General features: G+C 47.3%; 8 protein-coding genes across 8 annotated transcripts; 5 read left to right on the forward strand and 3 right to left on the reverse strand.

The window, feature by feature from the left end:
* Positions 1-61: 61 nt before the first annotated feature.
* On the reverse strand, positions 62-2,210 carry BO83DRAFT_359084 (putative ER to Golgi transport protein (Sly41)). Its single transcript, XM_025529345.1, has 3 exons — positions 1,987-2,210; positions 1,512-1,926; positions 62-1,455 (listed from the first exon to the last, which is right to left on the reverse strand). The coding sequence occupies exons 2-3, from the start codon at positions 1,899-1,901 to the stop codon at positions 190-192; spliced, it is 1,656 nt and encodes a 551-aa protein (XP_025388728.1). The 5' UTR covers positions 1,902-1,926; positions 1,987-2,210; the 3' UTR covers positions 62-189.
* A 293-nt stretch (positions 2,211-2,503) lies between these two features.
* On the forward strand, positions 2,504-2,960 carry BO83DRAFT_377674 (uncharacterized protein). The gene has a single exon (XM_025531054.1). The coding sequence runs from the start codon at positions 2,526-2,528 to the stop codon at positions 2,769-2,771; it is 246 nt and encodes an 81-aa protein (XP_025388729.1). The 5' UTR covers positions 2,504-2,525; the 3' UTR covers positions 2,772-2,960.
* A 1,175-nt stretch (positions 2,961-4,135) lies between these two features.
* On the forward strand, positions 4,136-7,027 carry BO83DRAFT_443613 (Pumilio-family RNA binding repeat-containing protein; the record flags this gene model as incomplete). The annotated part of the gene is made up of 6 exons (XM_025536453.1): positions 4,136-4,336; positions 4,413-4,523; positions 4,573-5,712; positions 5,763-6,389; positions 6,562-6,841; positions 6,897-7,027. The coding sequence occupies exons 1-6, from the start codon at positions 4,220-4,222 to the stop codon at positions 7,025-7,027; spliced, it is 2,406 nt and encodes an 801-aa protein (XP_025388730.1). The 5' UTR covers positions 4,136-4,219.
* Positions 7,028-7,708: 681 nt separating this feature from the next.
* BO83DRAFT_336132 (DUF5572 domain-containing protein) lies at positions 7,709-8,792 on the reverse strand. The gene is made up of 2 exons (XM_025528434.1): positions 8,342-8,792; positions 7,709-8,221 (listed from the first exon to the last, which is right to left on the reverse strand). Exons 1-2 carry the CDS (start codon positions 8,527-8,529, stop codon positions 7,927-7,929), a joined length of 483 nt encoding a protein of 160 aa, XP_025388731.1. The 5' UTR covers positions 8,530-8,792; the 3' UTR covers positions 7,709-7,926.
* Positions 8,793-9,190: 398 nt separating this feature from the next.
* Positions 9,191-10,958, reverse strand: BO83DRAFT_377675 (TFIIH/NER complex subunit SSL1). The gene is made up of 3 exons (XM_025531055.1): positions 10,667-10,958; positions 10,251-10,586; positions 9,191-10,181 (listed from the first exon to the last, which is right to left on the reverse strand). The coding sequence occupies exons 1-3, from the start codon at positions 10,897-10,899 to the stop codon at positions 9,377-9,379; spliced, it is 1,374 nt and encodes a 457-aa protein (XP_025388732.1). The 5' UTR covers positions 10,900-10,958; the 3' UTR covers positions 9,191-9,376.
* Positions 10,959-11,524: 566 nt separating this feature from the next.
* On the forward strand, positions 11,525-15,212 carry BO83DRAFT_377677 (M1 family metallopeptidase). Its single transcript, XM_025531056.1, has 12 exons — positions 11,525-11,730; positions 11,803-11,972; positions 12,060-12,484; positions 12,547-12,768; positions 12,826-12,943; positions 13,003-13,119; positions 13,180-13,205; positions 13,264-13,474; positions 13,533-13,603; positions 13,658-14,100; positions 14,187-14,399; positions 14,455-15,212. The coding sequence occupies exons 1-12, from the start codon at positions 11,696-11,698 to the stop codon at positions 15,047-15,049; spliced, it is 2,646 nt and encodes an 881-aa protein (XP_025388733.1). The 5' UTR covers positions 11,525-11,695; the 3' UTR covers positions 15,050-15,212.
* A 533-nt stretch (positions 15,213-15,745) lies between these two features.
* BO83DRAFT_377678 (Rab family GTPase YPT1) lies at positions 15,746-17,302 on the forward strand. Its single transcript, XM_025531057.1, has 5 exons — positions 15,746-15,888; positions 16,128-16,251; positions 16,336-16,383; positions 16,442-16,669; positions 16,747-17,302. The coding sequence occupies exons 1-5, from the start codon at positions 15,878-15,880 to the stop codon at positions 16,939-16,941; spliced, it is 606 nt and encodes a 201-aa protein (XP_025388734.1). The 5' UTR covers positions 15,746-15,877; the 3' UTR covers positions 16,942-17,302.
* A 1,098-nt stretch (positions 17,303-18,400) lies between these two features.
* pmp47 (putative peroxisomal membrane protein Pmp47) lies at positions 18,401-19,861 on the forward strand. The gene is made up of 3 exons (XM_025531058.1): positions 18,401-18,532; positions 18,587-19,320; positions 19,376-19,861. The coding sequence occupies exons 1-3, from the start codon at positions 18,408-18,410 to the stop codon at positions 19,492-19,494; spliced, it is 978 nt and encodes a 325-aa protein (XP_025388735.1). The 5' UTR covers positions 18,401-18,407; the 3' UTR covers positions 19,495-19,861.
* The last annotated feature ends 47 nt before the right edge of the window (positions 19,862-19,908 follow it).

The following is a 19,908-nucleotide window of genomic DNA, read 5'->3' on the forward strand; positions in this document are numbered from 1 at the left end:
GCAACTGGGAAAAAAAAATATGTCCCTAGGCATATACAGCTTTAGAGTTCTCAAAGAATACGTTGGTTACAATATCAATACTAGGCCACTAAAGACCACCGTAATATGCTACATTCGAATCTCAGAACATGACCAGACAGCGGATATTATAGAACAAAGACTGAGATTGACAATCAAGACAGAGGAAAACTAGGAATCATTCGGCTTCCAAGTGGTCTCTTGCTTTGTGCCAGGAGGTAGCCACACCCGGGAGCTACTGCCTCCTCTGGGACGGATACGGCCCTGGTCATCATCATCCTTCTTAGGTGTACTTGTAGTATGTGAGGCAGGGCCATCTGGTGAGTGATAGTGAGAGACCTTGTTTGCCGACAGGCCATAGCCATTTGAGTCCCATGTTTTGCCTGCGGTCTGGACATTCAGGGGAAGAATAGTTTCCCTTGTGCGAAAATGGTCAGCATTTGCTCTCTGGTCCGCTACGTCATCATGGCTAGTGCGATCGTAGAGGTAAAGTCCAATAAAAGTAAGAGCGATTCCAAAGCCTTGAATGGATGTCGTCGAGCTTCCAAACCAAATGATTGCAACGACAATCACGAAGACTCTTTTCACCAAAGATGCGACGGAGTAAGAAACTGGTGATATCATAGATAAGAGGACGAACGCCAGTATATTCTGTGCGAAGTGCGACACCCCGTTGAATACGAATTCGAGGAAGAGAGCGCCATGATCCAGCGAGCCTGTATTTCCCGACAACGAGACGGCGCCATCGTGTATGATATCGGAGATCAAAGGATATCCTTCACTTATGAACCAGATAGGTAGTGTAAGAATGAAGGCTAATCCAGAGCAATAGTAAAGCAAGTTCAACTTATCCAGTTTTCGCCGGCTGGACGGTTCTGCCTCTGACTCTGCACGAGACGCTTCATTGAACAGCTTCTTCGAGAATATGTTCTGCGAGACGAAGACCAATGCAGCTACTAACGCACATAGTATGCCGAAAAAGTTTGTCGAAAAGCCTGTAGAGCAAGCGAGCATCACTCCTAAAGTCAATGGGACAAGAGAAAGATATGTTGCTTTGGCATATCGAATTCGGAAGAAGACCCGATACGCCAAAACTGTGAACAAAGGTGAAAGTCCCTTGATTGTGTGGACGAGTGAGACGGGAATCTGAGAGGTAGCCATAGAGCTAAGTATATGGCCGGCTAACTGGAACACTGCCAAAGGCAAAGCTGTCAGAACAACATCACGGGACGGGGGGCGGATCCCGTTCCTGAGGGCCGGTATGCTATCTTTCAGCCAGGGTAGCACTGTTGATAAATAGGTCAAGACCAAGCACCAGAATGCTACAAAGGCGAATTGTACGATCGTAAGCGTTATTGGTTTCGGAAGGGCATTTAAGATGGACTTCGATGAGGTATTCGTCAGGGCGGAGGTCATGTACCATATAAGGCAGAGAACCTAAGCCGGGTAAGCAACAGGGTAGGAAACAATCCATGCAAGTCCGATAATCTTACTATCAGCTTGTATGATACCGGAGCTTTAAGGGCCTCGGCCAACTCTTGTGCATTGGCGCTAACACTGCCATTGCGTGTTCTAATTGTGCTAATCGCCTCGCTGATACTTTTCCTTGATTTTCTTTTCGAATTCAATGTAGGATGCCTGTTATCCCGTGCAAACGGTGCTTGCTTCCGTGGCTCCCAGCGATCTGTCGCCGCATATCTGATCGAATTGGAATGCGATTCTCTTGGTTCGGTCGCAGTCTCGGGTACTTCATCAATGAATGGCGGGAACTTGTCTATTGGACTGGTCATTTGTTGCGAGGTCGATGAAGTCGCCGGTACTTGAAGGTCTGGCAGCCGTACAGAAGAGCGTCTCCCAGTGCCGGTCACAGTCGTTGTGGTCATGTCCTAACTTCTCAATTTCGAAGACCTAGATAATTGATCGGTCCCGTTAGCTGGCTCCAAGTATGTAAATGCAATGCTACTTTACCATTTAAATCCAATTCTTGTATGGCGATTGAGAATGACAGTTGAGCCCTCCAGTCGGCTTGAGTGGTAACAAGCACAGATCGGCTTTTTGGGGCTCAAAAATGGAAGCCGAACGTGATGTTTTCGAGCTTGCGTGATTCAGGGTACGTCAGGATAATTAGGCGGGTAGTAGGTAGCAGCAGTACGTCGGCGCTGCAAGGTAACGTTTGCAGTTTTCTAGATGACGAATCCCTATGGACGAATTAACATTGAGTATTCGGAACACGCTGCTCGGGCGGGATGTTACATACACCTGTTTACTAAGGTTGTAACGGAGTAAGCAAGCCGGAACTTGTACTGGTTTAGTAGGTCTCTCCGTCCGATAGCGTTAGACGGAATAGGCAGGGATCTGGTTACATAAACATGTATAGTTGATTAACTAACTAGCGACAATCTTTGCATAACTTAAATAATTGACTGTTGCTAATTAGTATGCCCTTGTATTCCGATAATAAGCTTCCCGAACTAATCACAACCAAACGGACTTCACTTTTCCCAACCATGGCCGACGCTGGAAAAATGTGGGGAATGTCTTTTTGTTTTTCTTCTCTTTCTGAACTACTTATTCTTCGAAACAACTGCTTCATCTTTAATCCCTTACTGCAGTACCTGACGCTGATGAAAGCTAATATCTTGTTACTAATACTCTGGGACCTTATGGGAGAGTTTAGTTCTGCGGACCTACACATCACTCCATTGCAGACAGTACCACAGATCTTCATCTCGCTACTCAATGCGAAGGGCTGAAAAGAGGTAGGATCGTGGCCTTCGCAGGCCCTAACAAAGATGGTTTGTGCTGCCGGTGTCTTCAGGCTTCCGGCTACAAAATTTCCTCAAGGACACCTGCGACTCTCTTATCTCTATTTCTCCTCATTGAGTGATGGATGCAGTATAACAGCTCGCTCAGAATGTTATGATAGATGAATAAGAGTTTGTTCCGTTTGAAGATATTTTGGTAGTTTCACACCACACCATATATACTTTTTCCTCTTAGTATTTTTGCTCTGACTTGAAAATTGAGTAGTATAGAGATAACATGTAATCACTCTATATCGATATACTTGTTTACACATGGTCAGTAAATCTTTAGCTATCATTGTCAATCTTGGTCAGCATGAGATATTATAATTTTCACCAAGCTCTATGCCGTTGATTGCCATGGAATCTGACAGAATCGGGAAGAGCAAAACTGAGGTTATTACTAGAGCAACAGAGAATGCACTTATTTTGAGTTGGACAATAGATGGCTTTCGATATTCAAGTTTGGTATGGATCGAGTAGCTTACTGGCTAAGTTTTACTTCCAAGATTTTTTTTTTCACATATCCAAAAAGATATAATACAACATGAGATCACAGTATCTGGGTGTGATGTTGCGAGAGGGGTTATCTTTCCTACTAGACACATTTGGAGGTAGAAAGAGGTCTGGAACAGTTCATCTAGGCCTCCCCAATAAAGGGACAGCCGCTCAGTACACCCTTTTTCTTTTCTTCTTCTCTAATCAACAAACTTCACCACTGCATATCTTGGGAATTCGCTGCTACTGTACACATGGTCTGGAACCGCCACTGCGGATCATTCTTGCTTGTCATAATCTAATGACATAAATTACCAAAGCAATCTTCAGCCGTAGTATTGTTCAAAGGGCATAAACAAAGACAAAAGCAGTTTCTCGAATCACTCTTAGCACTGTCTAGGTTAAGAAATAATGGGAGTCATTAGCTCTTAGCAAGATTATATTTTGTTAACAAATGTTCCCCAGGAATAGAAGACAATTGCACCAAAACGTGCCTCGGAGATGGATCCTTGACCAGGGCTTCCAGCTCTCGATTTCTTCCTCCCTTTCTAATCTCCGCAATGGTGTCTTCATCGCTCTTTCCTTGATTGCAGATCCTTGACGCAGGCCTTGTAACGCGTTTGGTTCGAAATTCGGGCCTTGATTTCCCTGTCTTCAGATACTGCCATTTGCCTTCTGAATTGTCCCGCAGTTAATTGAACGTACCTCCCCACTTATAGTCATTTGTTAGCTATCTCCTTCATATTCAGCCTTCAACTATTTGTGGAGGATTTGGATTCCGTACAGCCCGCGTTATTTGCTCACCAGTGTGCTTTCGACTATTTTCCTGTCAAACCCTGTGTTTGCCGACCTTCGCAAACTGTGACTTCTGTGGCAGTGCTCTCGAGTGACTATCCACAATGTCTTCACACTCCGATGTCCCCCTCAATCCGGAACGCAGAAAGTGTGAAGAGGGTATCATCGACAGTGGCACGAGTGCTACGACACACGCAGTATATGTTGAACGTGAATCGTCAGTAAGTAACTGAATGAAGACAATCTAGAGCAGCCACAGACTTGTTCTCCTCTAAATAGCTTACTACATTGTCCCAGGGCCTTAAGCATTTGAATGTTTCCACCAGCCCTTCAGATTGTACAGTATCCTCCAAAAGTGGAGATTGCCAGATCTCTGGGGTTGACAAGCATGACATCCCGTCGAATAAGGTCAGATACACCAGAAACCTCAAGAAATTCAAGGCACTCACAATCCTAGAAGCAGAAGCTAGAACATTCAAGCAATTTCACTTTCTGTGGACACTCTGAGATGGAAAGACTTCTAGCAAAGCTCTCGCCCAAGCCGCAGTCGACAACCCCCAAGTATCCTGTAGATCAAGATTTCATTGCGGCTTTGCCAGACAAGCAGGATTTGCTTAGATCATCCAATCACACATTTACCAACCACAGGATTCTTCCAGGAGACGAGTCAGGGCTAATTAAGGCGTCAAGTATTCAGCGACCTAGGGACGTCTCGCACTCGTTCGATGTTGGCAAAGCGGACAATGTATCGGTCGATATGTGCGAGGTACTACGTTTAAAGCAAGAATTGCTTGTCGCTAATTCTAAAATCGCCCTCCAGGAGCAGGAACTGGCCCAGACACGCGTGATTAAACATACCTTAGACCAGGCACTTGGGCCACCCTCTGAAATCGATTTCAATGGAGACATCACGGAACAAACGATAAGTAATCTCCAGAGCGCCCTTAATTCATCCAACCCGGCATATAGCCAGTTTCAAGATGGTTGGAATGCTCAGGACGATTCGCAATCAGATATGTCTGATGCGCTTTCCGCAGGAGCTTACAATAGGTCTCGGGGATATTGGAATACTCCCACGCAGCAAGTGTGTAGTACGGCTCTTAGTGCCCCCATTATCGAAAGATCATATGGCGAGCCTATATCTTTGCCAAGTGCTAATTCACTCGGCGGAGATTCGAACCGATTTTGGGGTAACTCGGGCACGAATACCAGTGTACCTGGACACGATGCTTTACGATCTCATCGTGTGTTTTCAGGGCCCTCCAGTGGGGGTTACACCCTCGACACAAAACTCCCGGAAGAACAGGTGAGATTTCTCGAAGGACCCGGCCTTGGACCTCGCCGTTCGATCACTCAAGCCAGCCGCAATGGACCTTATTTTCAGCCACAAAGCTCTGCTTGGAGTGCATTTACCCCTGGCTCTTCGGACTCACATGGTCCTAGGTCTCCTGTGAATAGATCCAATAGCACCTACCAACATGTTGGTCTGTTCCCCATCCCTCAATACCATCAGCGGCCGGTTGGAACTCCACTTTCACCCACGGCGACTGAGTTTACAGCTTCCAACCCCAGTGCAGCGCAATGGTCAACTTCTGTGGTGAGTAGGAGCTCGAATTATTTGTTATAGTGCCACGCTTATGCTGCCAGGCGGGAGGAAACACCCATCAAACATACATCTCTCCCCTCGAGCCAATCAACTACCGACGGCTCCTCGACAGGAATGTCTCTTGTGATTGGAAATATATCGTTGACAAGATTGTTTGCAACAATGATCAACAAGCATCAATATTTCTGCAGCAGAAGCTGAAGGTAGGGACCACAGAGCAGAAATATGATATCATAGAGGCCATAGTACACCAAGCCTATCCCCTGATGGTCAATCGTTTTGGCAACTTTCTAGTGCAGCGATGCTTTGAACACGGGACTCCAGAGCAAGTCGTGTCAATCGCTAATGCGATCAAGGGAAACACTTTAAGCCTCAGTATGGATCCCTTTGGCTGTCACGTCATACAGAAAGCGTTTGATTGTGTGCCCGAAGAACATAAGGCAGTCATGGTCCACGAGCTTCTACGCAGAATTCCAGAAACTGTCATTCACCGGTATGCCTGCCATGTCTGGCAAAAACTCTTCGAATTACGTTGGAGTGGGGAGCCACCCCAGATAATGACCAAAGTCAATGAAGCACTGCGAGGGATGTGGCATGAAGTCGCCTTGGGTGAGACAGGGAGCTTGGTAGTCCAGAATATCTTCGAAAACTGCGTCGAGGATGAGAAGGTACTTTGTTTCTTATACGTCAATTCCTCCCACGGTCAATCCTATTCAACAAACTGTGTTACTCGTCTTGTCGTCCTCTCAACCATTGCAGCTCACCAAAATTTGAATTCTGACATATTCTAAATGGAAGTTCCATGATTTGCACGATGAAATATGCTGACAAAGTCTCCAGCGTCCAGCGATCGAAGAAGTGCTAGCGAAAATTGATGTGCTTGCACACGGTCAATTCGGAAACTGGTGTATCCAGCATATCTGTGAGCATGGTGCTCCTCAGGATAAGAGTCGTGCAATAGAGCACATCATTCTTTGGTCTGTGGATTATAGCATGGACCAGTTCGCCTCCAAGATTGTAGAGAAATGTTTGAAGATAGGTGGTACCGAGTTTTTGGACCGTTACCTTGCTCGAGTTTGCACCGGCCGAACTGACCGTCCTAGAATGCCTCTGATTGACAGTAAGTCTGAAAGCACCCTTCTCAGCTTGAACTGAAGGTTTCTGATGCAATATAGTTGCTGGGGACCAGTATGGGAACTACCTAATCCAATGGATCTTGATGAATGCTGCACCACATCAGCGTGAGCTGGTTGCCAGCCATATTCGGTACCGTCTTTCCCTTCACTATGACACTGCACAGGCCTAACCGGATATCAATGAAGGAAACACATGGTATCTCTCCGGGGTTCTAAGTTTGGTTCACGTGTGGCCATGCTCTGCTGCAATCCCTCCCACACAACTCGCCCAGGACCAGGCTCTGGGATGCCAATTAGTCGCTATGGTAATTTCGATGAGGACAGGTTCCCGATTGCCGGACAGCATGGAGGCCGTTTCAGCCGAGGGAACCAGTGGAGTCCTAATCATCCACCATTTCGCTGAAGGTTTTCGAGGGAGTACCTTTGCGCTTCGTCTTCTAGCCATATGCTTGTTTATTCACAAAAGGTATCGTTTTCAAGTCGACCAAGGTAGGCATCGAGCACCCCATATACGGGAATCCGGAATCTCGAAGCGTGTTTCGACAACGTGAGGTTGTCTAGCATATTTCTTCATACGCGCTATTCTAGTCATTGTGCAGGAGCTTAACGGCTTATGCCCCCCCAAGACGCCTCCTTTCCTTATACACCGGAATGAAAGAAAGAAAAAAAATGGAGACGAAATATGAAGGAAAAATTCGAGCAAGCGAGTAGCATCAAAATGGGCTCAGAAACTATAATTTTTTTATTGAAGTTGCTGGAGATTCTATATGGGCCGACAATTACCGTTATGAGTTACTTGTGCAGGTCAGGAGCTTGGTTTACGAAAGCGAACACTTCTAATTCACCTACTTGTCGGGATCATATTTTTATTATGAACTGATGTATCATACCCACCATTCATTTGTCCGAAGCTTGTTATCCCTCACAACCCTGCGGCTTGCAGGAATAATTATATTTGCATGCTGACCACAACCCTGGACTTCTCCAGTGCCCTCCAGTTGAGAACGTAGATCCCCAGGTCCCGGGCGATTGCAGCCACTGGGTGTAACGCTGAGCAGCTAAAATCGCGTCATTGACTAGCTGTTCCTTTTTCCCATGGTTTCCGCCTTTCGGGCTTCTCGCTTGGAGTGTCATGGCCTGTCAAGACGGTGTCTGGAATTTGCTGAATTCCGGGAATGGGTTGACCGGTTGTAATGAGTTCCACTATATGAGCGAAGGATGAAGGATATGCAGGCTCCTCTTTAGAATTTGGAACTTTCACTGTAGGGCTTGGTGATGAAAGGTCGGCGGACTTGACTTTTGATGTTGATTCCAGCCATGCTTTGTATGTTGAGAACTCGAGTGGTGACATGAGCTTTTCTTTCCTGATGACGAACAAGGCAAGGTGACAAAGATCAGTACCAGTATTTGTATATAATCATACAGTGTCATATGCATATGCTACAATACCAGGGATCGCGGGTGGATATAGATCGTATGTATACCTTGAGAAGTAGAAGCATTTAGCTTGTAGGGTAAGGTCATCATTGCGATTGATTTCCTCTTCCGACGCAGGTGATTCCGGGTGGCCTAGGATGATGGAAAGCCCAACTGCAAATTCACGATCCGTACTGAAGGGATATGAGCTCAATCTTTCAAATAGCTCAATCTCCGAGGGCTGAAGCTGCGCCATCTCGTGACAAATTGCTGCAGGCTCAAACTACCCAATGGGCTAATTTGAGGGCTCCCGTATTTTTTAGGAAATATATCGCGCGGACTTGGGCACTCGAAGCGAAGGCGCAAATTCTCTCGGTGTCTTGAGACAGAGCGACCGCTTCTACTTTGCAATCTGTTGCTTTTTCTCGGTTGTCCACTCTCCTTGTGAATGATGCCAGTGGTTGAGTCCGTTGTAAGGGTGCTCGGGCCAAGATTAACCGAGGTCCACGTAGATTGAAGATTAGGAACTAGTTTGGATACTTAGCTTAGCTAGGCTGTGACGTAGCCTATATACTTTGTACTTCGGTCCTTTGGCGGGGTTCCCGCTAAGACTCGAGCCTATCGGCGTTAGCAGCATGGCCGATCTTTCCTATCCAATGTTTATTCGTTTCATGGAATTATTTCTATCGCAAGCTCCTTATCAATCCGTTGGGAGAAGCCGGATGCGACGATTCGAAACGTTCGGGATAAGTTATAAATCGCCATTTTGCTGTTTCGTGTTCGCGACTCCAGTATGTTAACAAGCCGTTCCATATGGCTCGGACTTAAGTTTTTAGAGGTTACCCTTTCGGTTAGGTGAAATATAGTCTAAGAGAATTTGATGGCCTGATCCGCCAACATTTCAATTGATAATTATTGTGAGGTATGATAGCCCGCCTCTGGTTTTATGTTACTTTGTTCGACTGGCGGTTAGTTTGACAGCTTGACTGATAATAGACCGAGTCGCGCTAGCGAGGGCGATGGCGGGGGCATCTACATATCCGACCGAGAAAGTGAGCCCCACGGCCATTCTATTGATTTATTATTCGCAATCAACCATATGATCATGCAGAGGTATCCATCCTGTCTAGAGCTTCGTGGTTCTGAGAGGGCTCGGAACTCGTAGGAATTATCACCTTGCTTTGGCAGCCAGGGCAGTTGTGCACAACCTCATGAGCGAAAAGGTCACAGTCAATGCAGAAATGGTTTTTGCACACAGTACATTCATACCGGCTGCTTACGCTCATTCCTTTTGCTTGTCCCTCTGAAATATGCCACTGCTCCTTGGGTGGTACTGGTGGAAAGGAGATCCCACATGCGAAACAGACGCTACTGCGCGAGGCATGTTGCCACGAAACTTCCACCCAATTCATAAGGGGAAACAGATGGTGATATGACCGAGCAAGGTGGGTTGAAAGGATCAAAGTAAGACCGCAGGAAGGACACTCGGCAGGGAGACCACAAACCTTACTGTTGCACCGTGAGCACAGATACCCTCCACGAGAAGGCTTGGAATGGCAAGCACAAAGTGAAGGGTAAGCCTCAACTGTTCGTGATGGAAAACCCATCATCAAGAGAGAGCTTGTAGACTGCTTCTGAGAGTAGGTGGCTGGCGGTGTTGTCACACTCATCACAAGGTCACGGAAATGCTGTTCATTAAGTGCTACACCGTATGTGGTATCATCACCCCCGTTAGTCTTGCCACAAATTTCGCGGCAGATGGCCACTTGGGCGGCAAGGCCCACGATTCCAACACGTATTTTGTCGTTGATGAGCGTAGTTATCGTTTGGTGAATATCACCGGGATCGGAAGAAAGGAGAGAGCCAAATATGACGAAAATCTCACGGGTGCCATGGCTTGGGGTATGACTGTTGCAAGATAGGTTAGCCCGTTCTTATTATGTAGTGTATACGGCACCAAGCGCAGAGAAGACATACAACAAAGCACCACGAGCCATTTCGAAGCCATTCTGCAAACTAGGAAGACCCTTCGGATCCTGGTCTCGCAATGATTGGATGGCACTGATATGCTCCGTAGGGTTTCCGCTCATATCACTGACTCTAACCGCCAATCCATCTTTGAGGCCAAGAACGCCGAGCTGGGAAATGGGATTTTGCTCGAAAAACTCCCTCACAAACTCTTGTGCATACCGTAGGGACAATAGATAGCGTGTGGGTCGGAGATCTTTCTCGGTCATGGATTGTGACAGATCTATGATCAGAATGAGATGGCGGATTATACCCCGTTGTAAGGGAGTCGTATCTCTGAGGAGCCTGCAAGCGCGAAGACATGGAAACTCAGCTCGAACCGTTAATCAGGACTGAGGGCTACCCGGCTTAAGAGTACAACCTACCTTTTCCTTTTCCCAGCTTCAAGAAGCCCTTCGACTGTAGAGCTGATTGTGCCGTCGGCACCTTCAACTAAGGTTTCCCATGTTCTCGAGACTTCCCATTCTGCGCCTCCACGGTGCTTTCTCCTCTTCGAACGGGATGCGCCCGCAGTATCTCCACGAGATCCTGATAAGATATTGCTTTCATCTTCATCCTCAGAGATTTCTCCTGTATACTCTTCATCGGAATCGACCATACTTGCACTGAAACGGAATGAGAGGCGAGTGCGTCAACCCAGAAGTGCGTCGGGCGTCATGAAAGTTGGATGGAAAAGGTCTACCTAGGCATGTATCCACTCTGTTGGATTCGGTTCGAGCAGGGAGGGTCCGAGCTCCGCCGGAGCTCCGTTCCCTACCTTTCCTCATGAAGCAAGGGTACTTACTAGCTGAGGTATCTAGCAGTTGCTGTTCTCATCCTTTTTGTTTTTTTTTTTTTTTCTTAGGCTTTTGACCTTCATTATCATTTCCCTTAAACTTGGACCTTTTCTACTCGTTCCAATTCTATACTAGCTTTCCTGGCTAGGTACCATTGGATACTTAACACTTTCTAATCTACTCTGAGCTCCATTGTGATCAGAGAAAGCCCTGCTTCGTAACCTGAAGTTTTAATTAGCCACACTTCGTATTGCTACGACGGTGTACTGCAAAAATTGATGAGCTGCTCCGAGAGTAACCGTAGGTAGGCAGACTTGGCCCCATCCTAAAATCTCAGACCCAAAAATGTGGGGAAGAAGATGCATCGCGTCAACCCGACGTGGTGGTATGAATGCTCATGCAGTCCGTGGTCATTCTCCAATTTATCGTCCGGTCCGACCACTTTCCCACCTCTGCCCCTCATCCTCCACCTCTTTCTGCCCCTCCTCCATCTCTTCGTCACGCTCCCGCTCCCTTTCCGGCTTGCCCTACTCGACACACCTACAGTCTATCCGTAGGGTCAATCTTGCTCTATCCTCACCCGTTTTTGTAAGGCGCTGTTCATCTGAATTCCGCGCAATGGCATCCAAGGACAGGGATATCCTCCCGGACGAGTAAGTTACCGATCGCCAACAGCTGAGTATCATGCACCCATCTGTTGGCGTGCCTCTAACAATTGGTGGCAGGGTCAAGCCTGTTCATTACAATGTGTCTTTGTTTGACCTTCAGTTCGGCGGCTCATGGGGTTATAAGGGTATCGTCAAAATCGATTCCAAGGTCACCCGTCCCACAAAATCGATCGTGTTGAACTCCAAGGAAATCGAAGTCCAGGATGCTGAAGTTTTTGGAAAGGACGGTTAGTGACAGAGCCACATCCCAATTGTTCCTGATCCCATTCTTTTCCATAAACGAATGTTGGGTTTGACATATCGGCTGTACTTAGGGACCAAGCTGGCAAAGGCGTCTAACATCGCATACGATACCAAATCGGAAAGAGTCACTTTTACCTTTGCAGAGGAAATCCATCCCGCAGATGTTGTCCTGTCAATCAATTTCACCGGTATTATGAACAATGCCATGGCTGGATTTTCTCGCTCCAAGTATAAGCCGGTGGTGGATCCGACCGAAGATACACCCAAGGAGGGCGATTCCTATTACATGTTTAGTACCCAATTCGAATCTTGTGATGCTCGTAGGGCATTCCCTTGCTTCGATGAACCGAATCTGAAGGCCACATTCGACTTTGAGATTGAGGTTCCCCGAGGACAAACAGCCCTTAGCAACATGCCTATCAAGTCGGAAAGGAGCGGCAGTAGGCCAGAACTTAAGATGGTCTCTTTCGAAACTACACCGGTCATGAGTACTTACGTCAGTTTGCACCGACCCTTGATAGTAATGATTCACACTAACTCTTGACATCTTCTATCCAGCTTCTGGCATGGGCAGTCGGTGACTTTGAATATGTTGAGGCTATGACTCAGCGCAAATATCAAGGCAAGAGCATCCCCGTTCGCGTGTATACGACCAAGGGCCTCAAGGAGCAGGCTCGCTTTGCTTTGGAATGTGCCCATCGTACGGTCGATTACTTCTCTGAAATCTTTGAGATCGAGTATCCGTTGCCTAAGGCGGATCTCCTTGCTGTCCACGAGTTTGTACGGAAATTGATCCTGTTTCTCACGAGTCAAAACCACTAACGAAAAATGCTCCAGGCTATGGGCGCCATGGAGAACTGGGGACTTGTTACCTATCGAACGACTGCTGTACTTTTCGACGAGGGCAAGTCAGACACCAGATACAAGAATCGTATTGCATATGTCGTCGCGCATGGTTTGTCTTTCCTTGCAATTTGAGCAGCATTGTTCTCTTCTAACGAGTGATAATCCTAGAATTGGCGCACCAATGGTTTGGAAATCTCGTAACGATGGATTGGTGGAATGAGTTGTGGCTCAATGAAGGCTTTGCAACATGGGTTGGCTGGCTTGCTGTGGATCATTTCTATCCAGGTATTCAATGGACCCGGGCGCTTACAGACCAAATGCAGCTGACATTTTTCTCGCGAACAGAGTGGAACATATGGTCTCAGTTTGTTGTACGCAATTCTCGAGGTAAATACAGCCTTGTGTGGTAGATTATTAACTTTTGCATAGGCTGAGAGTGTCCAACAAGCATTTCAACTCGATTCATTACGAGCTTCCCACCCGATTGAGGTTCCTGTTAGGAACGCTCTTGAAGTCGATCAAATTTTCGATCACATCAGCTACCTCAAGGGTAGCTCGGTCATCCGTATGCTAAGCGATCATCTTGGACGGGAAACGTTTCTGCGGGGAGTAGCCACTTATCTCAAAGCCCATGCATATGGCAAGTACACATCGAAGACCTATAGGGGATCGGGGTTGCTAATTACTGACAAATCCAGGCAATGCTACCACTAATGATCTTTGGAGCGCTCTCAGCGAAGCGTCCAATCAGGATGTTACTAGCTTTATGGTGAGCTGCCTTTCTTTTTGAATAGTGGACTACTGATCTGACTGCATCATGAAGGATCCCTGGATTCGCAAGATTGGATTTCCTGTCGTCACCGTGACCGAACAAGCCGGTCAGCTCAATGTTCGTCAGAACCGCTTCTTGTCGACGGGTGATGTTAAGCCCGAGGAAGATGAGACGGCTTGGTGGATTCCCCTTGGCGTCAAATCAGGACCTAAGATGGCCGACGTAAAGCCCGGTGCTCTCGTTTCCAAGGAAGCTACAATTGGAGAACTCGGAAAAGATTCCTTTTACAAGCTGAACAAAGACCTGTCCGGCTTTTACCGAACCAACTACCCTGCCGATCGGCTGGCGAAACTCGCTCAGTCTCTGGAACTGCTGAGCACCGAGGATAAGATCGGATTGATTGGCGATGCCGCTGCCCTGGCTGTTTCCGGGGACGGGTCTACTGCTGCTCTATTGGCTCTCTTAGAGGGGTTTAAGGGCGAAAAGAATTATCTGTGAGTATCTAACTATGACATTCTTTACCCTTCGCAAGATTCGGCAATTCCTATACTTCATGCTCGGTTCTTAACGACTTCCATAGGGTCTGGTCCCAAATCTCTTCCACCGTTGCGAACTTACGCTCTGTGTTCGCCCTGAATGAGTCGGTAGCAGCGGGACTCAAGAGGTTTGCCCTCGAGCTCTCATCCCCTGCCGCTAATGAAATCGGTTGGGAATTCAGCTCTGAGGATGACTATCTCACTGTCCAACTTCGTAAGCTTCTAATTGGGATGGCTGGCCGTGCGGGCCACAAAGAGTATGTCAACCAGGAGACGTTTTACGCTTTTACTCAAGGTCTAACTTTTTGCTAGCATCATACCCGAGGCCAAACGACGATTCGAGCTTTGGAAAACAGGCAACGATAAGAACGCTGTGCATACTAACCTACGCTCAGTGATCTTTAGTATTGTAATTTCGGAGGGCGGTCGTGAAGAATATAACGCCGTAAAGCAAGAGTACCTCAAAACCGACTCCGTTGACGGCAAAGAGATTTGCCTAGGAGCCCTTGGGCGTACTAAAGATGCTGAGCTGGTAAAGGATTATATGGACTTCGTCTTCTCAGACAAGGTTGCAATCCAAGATATTCATAATGGCGCGACTTCAATGGCTACGAATCCCTTAACTCGCCATCTTTTATGGGATTATATGAAAGAGAACTGGTCGGCAGTTGAAACTCGTTTGTCGGCGAACAATGTCGTTTTCGAGCGGTTTGTGCGCATGGGACTGTCCAAATTTGCAGACCACGATATTGCAGCCGATATTGCTTCGTTTTTCCGGGAGAAAGACACCGGTGCGTACGATCGCGCCCTGGTAATTGTCGCTGATAGCATCCGGACGAATGCACGCTACAAGGAAAGAGACGAGAAGCAGGTCTTGGAATGGCTCCAGGCCCATGGTTACGCTTGATCCACTTGGGACGAAGGTAAATGGTTTTTATAATCTGTTTGTACCAATAGGTGAATATGGTGCCTTGTGATTAGAAACACCTGCCATTTTGTGAATCATCTGAATCCGGAGCTTTGTAGAACTTGAACTTCTGACTTGTACCTATCTTGATGCGTGATGGACTGTCTTTCGTCTTAGGAAGTGAAGGTGGAGCACTTCGTTACAGTATTCGATGTCTCCCTGACTTGCACATGTGACGAGAGAGGGGCCGGCAATTGGTAGTAGGTATATATATCGCTAGTAGACGTAAATAAGTACCTTTCCATTTTGCATTGTTCTATCGGGAGGACCGAAGGTATGTTACCTGAAGAAAAAGGGTGGTACCGAGCCATCTAAACCTGTTTAGAAACCGGAGTGCACATTGTGCAACTTAAGTCGGACTACTGTAAATACCATCTCCTAGATAGGCCCGTCCCTAGAATCTGTTCATTTGCATGTGGTTGTTAGTGTCTCTTGATTGGCGCACTAACCTGGCTTGGGTCATGGGTCTGGGGCGGGCGAGCGTGAAACGGTCATTCCCACCCAGGAGGTCCACACTAGGCAGGAGACGGACTAGCGCCAGTATTGGAACCTGCACGTTGGGCTCGCCTGCTCTCCTGCAGTCAGCAACGCAACCGCCATTTCAAGAGACCGCTCGGTCATCTCATTAAGTAGACACTCAAGTATCGTTTACTACATCGGCTTGTTGCCACGCCTAATACTTCTCTTCTGCAACTTCAGCTCTCCACCTTTTCATCAAATAACTCTCTAGATTTCGCATACGCTGACGTACCGTCCAAGTGTCCCATCATGAATCCCGAGTGGTAAGTGCCCTTGATCGCCCATATTTGGCCTACAACTCATCAGGTTCCGGCGATGCCCCCCTTGTCATGATGGCACTACATCTTTTCATCCATATCTTCTTTATCTCTTGGTTCTCGTGCTAATCTGAACCCCTATTAGAGCCCCCCACGATCCTCCGTTTCCCCCACGCCTTATTTGGCTCAGCGCGGCCCTCTGCGTGCGTATCGATCGATCGATATGCTAATAGTTTGGCTAGATACGATTATCTCTTCAAGCTGCTCCTCATCGGAGACTCTGGTGTTGGAAAGTCGTGCTTGCTCCTCCGTTTTGCCGACGATACCTACACGGAGAGCTACATCTCCACCATCGGAGTTGACTTCGTACGTATCTGGCCTCTCACTTCTCATCATAGCTGCTAGCAGTGGGCTGCGTCATGAAATCTCATCTAACGTTCTTGAATGCAGAAAATCCGTACCATCGAGCTGGATGGAAAGACGGTGAAACTCCAGATCGTAATGCAGCCCCCATTCATAACAGTCGGTCACCGGGCTTTACTAACGGGCGCTCTAGTGGGATACTGCGGGCCAGGAACGTTTCCGGACAATCACTTCTTCTTACTACCGTGGTGCTCATGGAATCTGTGTCGTTTACGATGTTACCGACATGGACTCTTTCAACAATGTGAAGCAGTGGCTTCAAGAGATTGATCGCTACGCCACCGAAGGCGTCAACAAGCTCCTTGTCGGAAACAAGAGCGATATGGAGGACAAGAAGGTCGTTGAATACACAGTGGCTAAGGTATGTGGCCATGCCTTTTGTGTGGGACTCTTCCATGTTCTGGCAGAGTGGGTGATTGACACAATGTGTTTGTTTAGGAATTCGCCGACAGCCTTGGAATTCCGTTCTTGGAGACCTCGGCAAAGAACGCTTCGAATGTAGAGCAGGCTTTCTTGACAATGGCGAGACAGATCAAGGAACGCATGGGCACCGCGACTGTCAACAACAAGCCAACTGTGCAGGTTGGCCAAGGCCAGGGCGTTCAATCCGGCTCCGCGGGCGGCTGCTGCTAGACTATTGATGATCCTGATCCCGCGTTGCATTACGCCATCTTGAGACGGGGTGAAAATTTGGTGATTAAAGAAGAGGAGCCACGAGGGAGGCTACCTATTGCACCCTGCTGCCGGGCAGTCTTCCTCGAATGCTAGCATTATCTTAAATGTTCTATGCTGGCAATGGTCACCGGGAGTAGTTTTCTTTTTCATGCTTTAGAAGGCTTTCGTTTCGTCTTTATACATGGTGCACTATGGATAATTTTCTGTGTCCTCAGGTTTTCCCTTTCCTCCTCTCGGTCATCTATCTTCCCCTTCCCTATCTTTCCCGTCGCTATTGTCTTGCTCGTGGCCTTTCTCTAACTCGAAGCATTTTCTATCTGATCCGTTGAGTTTTTCTTAGTTAGTTGGATCCGTTGCGTGATTATGTCTGGGTCAATTAATGCAGAAGTTAATGATACTTAAGTGAATATGGTTCGTGGCAAATCAAAATCAGAACATACTCGCTTTTCCGCCTTCATTAACTTTGACTGTAACGGTATAGTGAAATACAGGTTGTAGGCTATGTAGAGTCATTGTTAGCACTCTACTCTTTCACTAACAGCAACTATGTTTCGGGTCTAAAATTGTATTGATATTGAAAAGTGAACAAGGGTTGTTTGTCGCGTGTAGGCTATATTCCATGTGCGAGGTTGCATAGACCATACGTGCTTTGCGCAGGAATGTCACATGCCATACATACCCTTCCTAGCAGTTCCTGATGCTTTCATGCCTAGGTAGTCCCTCCCACACTCTTCAACTGTGACCAGGCTCTGAAACTATATTTAATTGTTGTTCAGATGATAGATACTGACACGAATCGCTTAGAAGGAAAGCAACGGACTCTAATGTCAATCACCTGTTGTTGTATCAAAGAGTCAAGAGAGAAATGTGGAGGATGGAAATTACACCGATATATGAAACACGTGAAGTGGATCTGCTATTTACCGGCAAATGTCACCTCCTTAATTCATAATTGTGCTTTTCTCCTCAGTAACCATCTAGGAGTATGGAGAAGCCTCAGGAAGTTAGCCCAAATTTCATATGGCATGAGCGTTGATCCGATCAGCTGATGAGGGTCACCCATCAGCCGAGGCACAGGCTTCGGCAAACGTCATGTAAACCATCACCCCCAATCCAGAGCCGAGTCTTTCTCGCACCCGACATCGACATAGTCCCTACCCCATTCGTCCCAAGGCCTACATATCTACCCCTTTCCTCCTTTCTTGCAGTCATTCCTTGCGACCTTCTCGGGCAGAATTATTGAAATATCACTAGCTCCCCATCTGCCGTCTTACTCACACTCACTTGTCAAAGCAATCCGTAACCCATCTATAAGGATCCGAGGTACCGATACCCGATTCGCGTGCACCATCAAAGTATAATATCGATCAGCTTTCTTGACGCACCTATTCCGATAGACAAAGAAAATCACCGCATTATCGATCATGTCTCAGTCTAACATTGAAGGGCAAAAGAAGGCCATTGCAGTGTCTGCTGCGGTCCAGCAAAGTGACAACATGGCACATGCATTGGCGGGCGCTGGAGGCGGTATACTGTCAATGCTCTTGACGTGCGGCAACACCTCCCGTTAATGGAATCAGCGTTGACGTCCCATATGTTGTAGTTATCCCCTGATAACCCTCTCCACGAGAGCGCAAGTCGAGTCCAAGCGTGCCCATTCCACGACGTACGACGCAATACGCCGCATCATTCAACGAGAGGGGGTTTCTGGGCTCTATTCCGGTCTTGAATCTGCGCTCTTTGGCATCAGCGTCACGAACTTCGTCTACTACTATTGGTACGAATGGACGCGTTCGGCTTTCGAAAAGGCGGCTGCGCGGGCGGGGCGGTCCTCAAAGAAGCTCACGACGGCGGAGTCAATGATCGCGGGCGCTATCGCCGGGAGTGCGACGGTCCTGATCACAAACCCTATATGGGTTGTAAACACTAGAATGACAGCCCGCAAGTCCGAGTCGGAGCAAGAAACATTGCCAGGGACTCCCCCCAAGAAGTCGCGGGCATCTACAATTAGTACATTGATGGACTTGCTCCGGCAAGAGGGGCCCAAGGCTCTCTTTGCTGGTGTTTTGCCAGCCCTCATTCTGGTTATCAATCCGATTCTACAGTACACAATCTTTGAACAGCTGAAGAATATTGTGGAGCGTCGTAGGCGTATGACGCCAAAGGATGCGTTCTATCTTGGGGCGCTTGGTAAGATACTGGCAACTTCGATCACCTATCCTTATATTACAGTGAAGAGCCGCATGCATGTCGCTAGTAAAGATGGCCCTAAGGAGAGTCTGAACGGGAGCCTGAAGAGAATCGTCAGGGAAGAGGGTTTTGTGGGCCTTTACAGAGGTATAGTACTGACAATGGGGGAGCCATGCAAACTTATGCTAATATCATATGACAGGCATTGGACCAAAGGTCACACAGAGCGCCATTACTGCAGCTTTTTTGTTTGGGTTCAAGGACGTTCTTTATGACCTTATGGTCTCTCTTCGGAAGAGGAACCGGGCAATTTCCAAGTGAAACATGTGATCTGGAAGAAACTCCTTAAAACACCCTTGCCAAATGATTAATATTACTTGGGCCCAGAAAGTCCTACTGATTGAACCCCACATCGTGTACCTTGGCCCCCTGTATTTCTGTCATTGATCTGAATATATTCTGTATATATATGTTCTCTTATTTGCTTCGGCATGATGACTGTTTATTGGGCGATCCTAGAAATCGATATGTCTAGGCTTGCAATCATGCAGTACTAAGCCTTTCTCTGATTGGGCCTGGCCCTTTTGCTATCGCACCAACGGATTGATTTGGTGATGATGTATAGGTGATCATGGCATCCCACTGTACCTAGTGATTGTGGGCACCTCTTTCAATGAAAAGTTCCGACAACCGGTAAAGACGCTAAAGAGTAGTACTGGTAGAGGAAAATAGAAT

Source organism: Aspergillus eucalypticola, assembly GCF_003184535.1.
Source record: "Aspergillus eucalypticola CBS 122712 chromosome Unknown BO83scaffold_10, whole genome shotgun sequence".
Taxonomy (NCBI): Eukaryota; Fungi; Ascomycota; class Eurotiomycetes; order Eurotiales; family Aspergillaceae; genus Aspergillus; species Aspergillus eucalypticola.